An 8440-nucleotide genomic window follows, 5' to 3' on the forward strand; every position below is an offset into this window, starting at 1 on the left:
GTAGCTCATGACAGGCTGTGGTATACGCTATCATATCGCCTGGTCCAGTGTATTTTGACATTTCTATGATATTTCATATTTTTCTGAGTCATTTCCTCACAGTGTTGATTACCCACATTATTCGCCAAATATTTTTTGACAAATGGCTTAATTTTGTGCTCGAAGTTGCAAAAATTGCTTAGTTGTTAAAACGGGGCGGTGACGTATGACTATGGTGATTCCATAAGTCATACGTCATTCTCCAAGCTTGCACAGGCGCACTGTCATGCCTCGTTAAAAAACCGTCACGCCTCGTTAACTCAGAGCATCAAACTGATAAACATCGTTGTGAGCTAGCTAACCAATTTATCATGTCATTTACTTAGAACTCACAGTCGCTATGTCTCGCTGTGTCCGACTGTTGGTTTGTCTTTCTAGTTTAGTTAGCTAAGTTGTAGTTAGCCAGGTGTAGTTAGCTAGCATAGTTATTGCAGAATGTTAGCTAACAGAGGGTCTTCATTTTATTTTTTAGTTTCCTCCTCTTGGTTTAGTGTGCTGTTCATTTTCAGTATGGCATCTGTTCGTGCGGTGTTGGAGGACAGAGGACAGAAAACACTTCGCACTTTCACCTGCCATCGTCTTATATACAGTCTGCAACATGCATTTTACTGACGGCCGTTTTACCAATGCATCGGCGGAGGCTCCGCACCCCTGCGGTAAAGTAAACGCACTATAAAACGTAGTGGGAGTTACCGTGTGCAGTGCGTGACAGGACCATCGACTGTATGACTGATAACAGCTGATACGCGCACATTAGTTTCTGTCATGGGTAAGTAACGGCTACTCCTGCCAGACAGTAAAGTGTAGTGATGTTAACACAGCACATCGTTAGTGGACACTCCATCCGGTCAGTTTTTGGTTGTCATGGTAATGTATTACGTCCGACTATTAACCACACCCACATTCTCTGTTTGAGAAAGAACGTTCATCAAAAACAGCAGTTAAAACTGGCTGGAGGGGCTTAAAGCTTGATTTTTACTCCTGCGTAGGGTCACGTTGCCGTGCATTTATACTTGTGCGTCGGTGTCTCCATCATTCTGCAATTACACTGCCAAACGCTAGTTGGTGGTAGCGCTACAGCGTCCGCTGTGTTGACTTTTGCCAGCCGAGCAGGCTAACTTCCAGTTTAACCATAAACCGTTTATTACTGGACGAAGCCACCCCACTGGTTTGAATGGAGACCAGTGAAGCCAGTTTTGGACCAGTAAAATACTACTGCAGGGCTACTTCCTGTCGACACCAGCGTCTACTGCGCATGATCGCGCAGCATAACTGTGGTTTCATGACGTAGAAACACCGTAAAGACCTGATTATAAGCCGTTATGTTTTTGTCAGCTTAGAATGAGCCATTTAAATCTCCATAACCGCGGGCTCTTTCAGAGGTGTGTCTAGCAGCTACAGACTCTTTTGGTGTCGTTCAATTCAAAAGCTCAGTTCAACTCCAGATACTGCATTAAAGTAAACAAGCTTCTCATGCTTTTATTTTGTAGGCAAAACCACTAAAGAGGAAGTGACTATGTGAGTAACTGTTGCTGCCATGACTGAGATCTATTTCAGCAGCAGCCATTATCAAGAAGAAGAAAAGTGAGGCCGAGCGAGTGAGAGAGTGAGCGAGCGGCAGAACGTGACGCTGAAAGTTAGCGGTGAAATATATTAGCAGTAAGTTTCAGTCTGGTAGAGAACGTGCAGCGTAAGTCACAGAGTGTCCGTTAATAAAAGTCTGTTGTTTCCCCAACAGCTGGAAAAGTGAAGGCTGTTAGCGCGAGCTAACATCTCCCTGTACACGGGCCTGCTCTCCGGAGCCCCCCCTCCTGAACTCATCCCCACAGAGATCCAAAATGCTCCGTATCTGGACCCTTTCAAAGATCTTCTAAAGCCCAGCTCTTTACCCAGGCACTCACTCCTGAATGACTTTTTGTTGTTCTGTCACTGTAACTATGTGTAAAGTGTCATTGGGTCCCGGGAAAGGCGCTAAAAATATTTATTTATTTATGTAACGTTAGCTAAATTAGTAACAAAGTAATATTAATGATCAGCTGTATGTCATTACTAACTAACCTACTAGTCAAACATCAGGTACAAGCTGAGACTAAACTGGTGTGCAGCTCTGTCCTGTACACATACTGTAGGCTATATCCTGATAATTACATTTCAGTTTTTTTTAGAGGAGCCTGACAAGTGGTTTTTAATGAAATGAGGGATCAGGGTTAATAAAGTAAATTAGTCCTTTTGAGCTAATTAGGAGATGTTTCTTTTGGATTTTAATGTGCAAATTAAAAGTGATCCTGGGATCCTCTATAGAAAAAATGATGCATCAAGATGCATCAATAATCGTTTTAAAATCTAATCGCAGCCCTCTGAATCGAATCGTGAGTTGCCCAGAGGTTCCCATCCCTACACTGCATAGATATAATAAGTAGTAAAAGAAAAAAAAAGTTTTTTCAGCAATCTTAAATCAAAGAATAATATGTAAGTAATTTCCCAAAAATTTTATTTTACTTTTAACGGACACATGTAACATGTTTTATACATCCTTTAAATAAAATACAATTAATCTTATTTCCATCCTGTGTACGTTGTGTCAAAACCGTATTTTGAAAACCGGACTTTGTCACATGCGTATCCTCCACCCTCGCACTACATTCTCCAACACAATTTGATAAATTACATTGTATGTTGTGTTTGTATTGCGTGCAATTAAGACTTATGCCGATTGTTTAAACTAACTAAATCTATTGACAAACAGGCTGTAATTTCATGAGCTACAGCTACGTATTTTATAGACCAGTACAGAAAAGAACAGCAGAAGAAGGATAAATGCCCAAGAAGTTCTGCTAAGTGATTATTACCAAATCTTTGTTTTTAACTTTGTTATGGCGGCTAGCAGACCCAAGGGAGGAGTTAGATAAAAGAGGAATATTTATCTGGTAGCGGAACTAAATCTAACACGTTATTTTCAATATTCACTTTTAACTTTTATCATAGTGACTAAATGCTCTTCTTCTACAGTCGGCCTAATAAAATTATTGAGACGTGTTCATTATGTTGTTGTTTGTTTGTTTCCAGCCTACAGTTTAGCTACTGATTCATTTTAAAATGTAGGAAATTTGACTGTTTTGATCTGTAATGAAATTAAGCAGTTGTCTAAAACGCCACAGTACTGATGGAGTGGTGATGGTGCAGTGGAGAAGACACATGCCTTTGGTGTGAGAGAACCTGGTTCGAATCCACTGTGAAACACCAAAGTGTCCCTGAGCAAGACACTTAACCCCTCGTTGCTCCAGAGGTGTGCGACCTTGCTATATATACTGTGTGTGTATGTGTGTATATATATAATATATATAGCAAGTCGCTTTGGATAAAAGCGTCAGCTAAATTTCATCACTCAGTTTAAAGTGCTCCACACAGCTGAGGACTTCATGTGAAATGGAACGTAAAGTTCACTGCTGTCAGCGGAGGTCAGGCGCGCGGAAAAACCCCTCAATAATCAAATCTCAAAATTGAAAATCCAATGTGTACCCAATGGTCGAATATTCTAATATTCAGGTCCGGACCTAGTGAGCTCACGAGCGGGGAGCAGCGGCGGAAAACACAATGTTAGAAGTCTTAATGTTTTTTCAGTTCATTTTGAAACTATGGCGGAACAAATTAGCATCTCAATACGGCTGAGTTCAGGACTCTTACTGGGAGATTCCAGAAGGAGTATTTTCTTCTGCTGAAACCTTGATTAACTTTGGAATCCATGTTTCTGTCGATGGTAGCAACTAGGGCTGCACGATTAATCTAATTGCAACCGCGATATCGTCATGTGTGATTTAATAAAACAGTAAAAGTGTGTGTGACGCTCTCTTCTGTGTGTGCTGCAGTCATTATGCCCGCCCACACCGGGCTCTCGCATGTGTCTCTAAAACAGATAACGTTACGTGCAGTCAGATTTATGTGCGAGTAACGTTTAAGACAACAAGATAACGTAAACCTCCTCCCTTCCCTCCGTCGTTACTCATTGGAAACATAGTCAGACTCTCCACTGGAGCACAGAGAGAAATGCCGGTGAGACAGAGACGTGTTGTCTGCAGAGGAAGTGACACATAAGAAAACTGAGAGAAGATAAATAAGGTTTGGGTTTGGCTCGCTGACCACTTAACAATAGCTGTATCGGTGCATTTTGTTGTTCAACATGTTCAACTTTTCATAAAGCTGACGTGCTTGTCAGCGTCACTTTTCGTCAACCAACCAATCACCTGGATGGGGCAGGACGTACTACAGAAAATCATTAAATGTTGAACAATGTGATTATTGACAAGTTTGTATTTAGCATTAACAAATTAATGACCAATGTAGAGCCTTATTCCTGCACAAAAAAAACAACGCACAGAAATGAAACAGCTGTAACTGTTTGCTACATATTAAACTAGGTATACTATTATATTAAATTATAATAACTATTGTAATTAATATATTCACTTTCTACTAGCATACTCATTGCTGAACATTATGCTATACTCTTTATTTAATGTTATAATAGTACACAAATACACTCAATCGCAATATTTCTCCAAACCGTGCAGCCCTAATAGCAACCCTTCCAGGCCCAGAGGCAGAGAAGCAGCCCCAACCATGATGCCCCCTCCACCATACTTCGCAGTTGGGATGAGGTTTTGGTGTTTTTCCCTCCACACATAGGGTTGTGTGTTCCTTCCAAACAACTCAACTTTGGTTTCACCTCTCCACAGAATATTTTGCCAGTAGTGCTGTGGAACATCCAGGTGTTCAGACGTGCAGCAGTGTTTTTTGGACAGCAGTGGCTTCCTCCGTGGTGTCCTCATACGAACTCCATTCTTCTTTAGTGTTTTACAAATCGTAAAGTCATCAACAGAGATGTTAGCATGTTCCAGAGATTTCTGTGAGTCTTCTGCTGACACCCTACGTTCCTTCTTAACCTCATTGAGCATTCTGCTCTGTGCTCGTGCAGTCGTCTCTGCAGGATGGCCACTCCTAGGGAGAGCAGCAACAGGCTGAACTTTCTCCATTTATAGACAGTTTGTCTTACTGTGGACTGATGGACATCAAGACTTGTAGAGATACTTCCGTAACCTTTTCCAGCTTCATGAAAGTCAACAATTCTTAATCTTAGGTCTTCTGAGAGCTCTTTTGGTCGAGGCATGGTTCACATAAGGCAATTCTTCATGAGAATATAGCAAAATTCAAATTGATAACCCTCTAACATCTGTGCATGTGAGCTTCAGATGAATGTTTTGGTGGTGGCCATGGTCAGTGAGGTGGGAGGGTCTTCAATCCTTTCTTTTCCTAACAACGACTTTTTCAGACTTTTGTGAAAACTTAAAATAATTTAGGGCGAACCAGTCTGTAGAGGACAGAGCTGCAGGCTACATCAGTTTAGTCTCAGTTTGTACCTGATGTTCTCAACATTGGACAAGTAGGCAGTAATAAAATACAGCGTCCAGTTACTTTCTATAAATTGAGCTAATGTTGAGTTACATAGCAGCTAAAGACGCAGCCTGCTGTAGAAGCTTTCCTGCTCAGCTATGCGGTCTGAAGGGGAGAGGGGATGTAGTGCAACCGGCTTCACTTTGTTTCTTGGTCTTGAGAAGCTGACACACTGTAACCGACACAGTAGCCTACATTTACTGGCAGAATCAATCAAACACTCTCTACGCACCTCCGGATTCCTTACAGGAGTTACGCTGCTCTTATAACAGCACCAGTCACTTAGATGTCCTTTAAAGAATGAGGAGAGGAAGCGTGCCAAGGCATGAGGTTTACCGTGCTCACATAGTGTGTGAGTGAAAATTAGTAGCGCATTGATATAATAATGATTGTTTGAAATTTTAGTAGCGGCAGTCATAATTCAGCAGCACCACACCACCGCTCCTGAATGCATACAGGGGAAACACTGGATTGTAAACTATGACCTGCACTCAGAAGAGGAAGTCTTGGCCTGGCTATCGTTGTTTTGTATTGTTCAGATTTCTGCTGTCAACACCTAAAGCCCTGAAACATTTCCCCCAGAGGGTAAAGAGTTAATTGACTATTAGATGCCATTGGGGGCCAAAATCCATAATAAAACTTAAAATCCATCTTCTTACCTACAAAGCTCTTAATGGTCAGGTACCATCTTATCTTAAAGAGCTCATAGTACCGTACTACCCCACCAGAGCACTGCGCTCCCAGAATACAATGTGGTTCCTAGAGTCTCCAAAAGTAGACTAGGAGCCAGAGCGTTCAGCTATCAAACTCCTCTCCTGTGGAACCAGGTTCCAGTTTGGGTTCAGGAGGCAGACACCATCTCCACATTTAAGAGTAGGCTTAAGACTTTCCTCTTTGATAAAGCTTATAGTTAGGGCTGGCTCAGGTGAGTCCTGAACCATCCCTTAGTTACGCTGCTATAGGCCTAGACTGCCGGGGGATTTCCCATGATGCACTGAGCTCCTCTCTCCCCCTGTCCTTCTCCATCAGTATGCATTCTTATCCCATTAATGCATGTTACTAACTAGACATTTTCCATCCCGTAATTTTGTGCCAGGTGCTTGCCCATAGGGGGAATTGTTGGGGCTCTGTAAATAAAATTACAAAGAGTATGGTTTAGACCTGCTCTTTATGAAACGTGCAATGAACTACTGTCTTGAATTAGCTAGTAATCTATACTTACTATACTGTTTTTGTTAAATATATATATAATAATTGATTGATTGGTATCATAAACACCGCTGCACAAATCTGTCCAACACAACGCTGTCAATGTCAGAGACCCATCTGCAAAACAGTTATTAGCAAGAATGTAAGGAGCCCAGCAAATAAGGAGAGCTATGATAACTTTCGAAAACAGCTGTGAAAGTTAGCAAGCTATAACCTGTAGTCAACAGGTCTGTACGAGATAGCTGGCTGACTTTCGCTGACTTGATACATAGGGGAATAAAAACTGCGCCGTCAAGTCAGACACAGTCTACCTCTGGCCGAATTCTGCATGCCTGCCGTGAATTGCATACATCTCGCGGGAGGTAACGCTCTTTTTATACTGAGAAAAGACATGCAAATTTCAGCAGGTAGCCTACAACATCTGTTTTGCCGAATTATGCATTCACTTATTAAGGTCCTTTTAGGACACTTTGCTGTTGACATTGTTTGAACGTGGTTAACGCCAGATGTTTTTGCTGAATCTCAAGAAATGGTACTTTTCCTAAGTAACGATTCTTAATGTTCATAAAATATATACCGATCACTTATAACTATTGTTAAACCCCACAAAGAATAGTATGGTGTTTAAAAGGAGAACTTTAATGCATTTTCATACAATTCTTGGCAGGCATGCAAAATTTGGCATTTCAACTGCCCCAGAATGTCAGTTCCCCCGGCTTCATATCCACCTGAAATGTGGGCTTATTAGGTCCTATAAAATAAATAAATAAACAAAAACTAAGGACATTTACTCTTTCATTTTAGTTAGTTTTGCAAACCTTCAACCCAGTTTTAGTTTATCGTTTTTTTGTAAAGCCTCGTTTTTATTTTTATTTCAGTTAACAACAATGTTTTTTACATCTAGTTTTCGTTATTTCGTTTGTCTTTGTTAACGATTATAACCTTGCTCTGTACTGGATTCAAATTCAATAGAATACTATTAAACCCTGACCTACAATAAGGGTTTAGTGCAGTCTTGATGTGTCTGCTTTAATGTCTGGCTGTATGTTTTCATTTTATAGCAGAAGTCCAGCAGCTGTCGGGGAGCAATGAAGAGCAAGACTGGTGCCCCAGTCTGGACCAGGAGGACCCAAAACCCCCACACATTAAGGAGGAGAAGAGCCCCAGTCTGGACCAGGAGGACCCAAAAACCCCACACATTAAGGAGGAGAAGAGCCCCAGTCTGGACCAGGAGGACCCAAAACCCCCACACATTAAGGAGGAGAAGAGCCCCAGTCTGGACCAGGAGGACCCAAAAACCCCACACATTAAGGAGGAGAAGAGCCCCAGTCTGGACCAGGAGGACCCAAAACCCCCACACATTAAGGAGGAGAAGAGCCCCAGTCTGGACCAGGAGGACCCAAAAACCCCACACATTAAGGAGGAGAAGAGCCCCAGTCTGGACCAGGAGGACCCAAAACCCCCACACATTAAGGAGGAGAAGAGCCCCAGTCTGGACCAGGAGGACCCAAAAACCCCACACATTAAGGAGGAGAAGAGCCCCAGTCTGGACCAGGAGGACCCAAAACCCCCACACATTAAGGAGGAGAAGAGCCCCAGTCTGGACCAGGAGGACCCAAAAACCCCACACATTAAGGAGGAGAAGAGCCCCAGTCTGGACCAGGAGGACCCAAAACCCCCACACATTAAGGAGGAGAAGAGCCCCAGTCTGGACCAGGAGGACCCAAAAACCCCACACATTAAG

General features: G+C 42.3%; 2 protein-coding genes across 5 annotated transcripts in view; one reads left to right on the top strand and one right to left on the bottom strand.

Annotated features, from left to right (window-relative positions):
* LOC123976544 (zinc finger protein 2 homolog) overlaps positions 1–8440 on the bottom strand; it is a 192147-nt gene that overhangs the window by 105132 nt on the left and 78575 nt on the right. The gene's annotated exons all lie outside the window — the stretch shown is intronic.
* Positions 1–8440, top strand: part of LOC123976536 — a 24193-nt gene that overhangs the window by 12226 nt on the left and 3527 nt on the right. For 2 of the 4 annotated variants that reach the window (XM_046058777.1, XM_046058776.1), the window contains exon 3: positions 7758–8434. In XM_046058777.1, coding sequence (XP_045914733.1) covers positions 7758–8434 — 677 coding nt within the window. The remainder of the gene's footprint in view (positions 1–7757; positions 8435–8440) is intronic. The other 2 variants (XM_046058779.1, XM_046058778.1) reach the window with 2 other exon arrangements.

Source organism: Micropterus dolomieu, linkage group LG09 (assembly GCF_021292245.1).
Source record: "Micropterus dolomieu isolate WLL.071019.BEF.003 ecotype Adirondacks linkage group LG09, ASM2129224v1, whole genome shotgun sequence".
NCBI classification, from domain to species: domain Eukaryota; kingdom Metazoa; phylum Chordata; class Actinopteri; order Centrarchiformes; family Centrarchidae; genus Micropterus; species Micropterus dolomieu.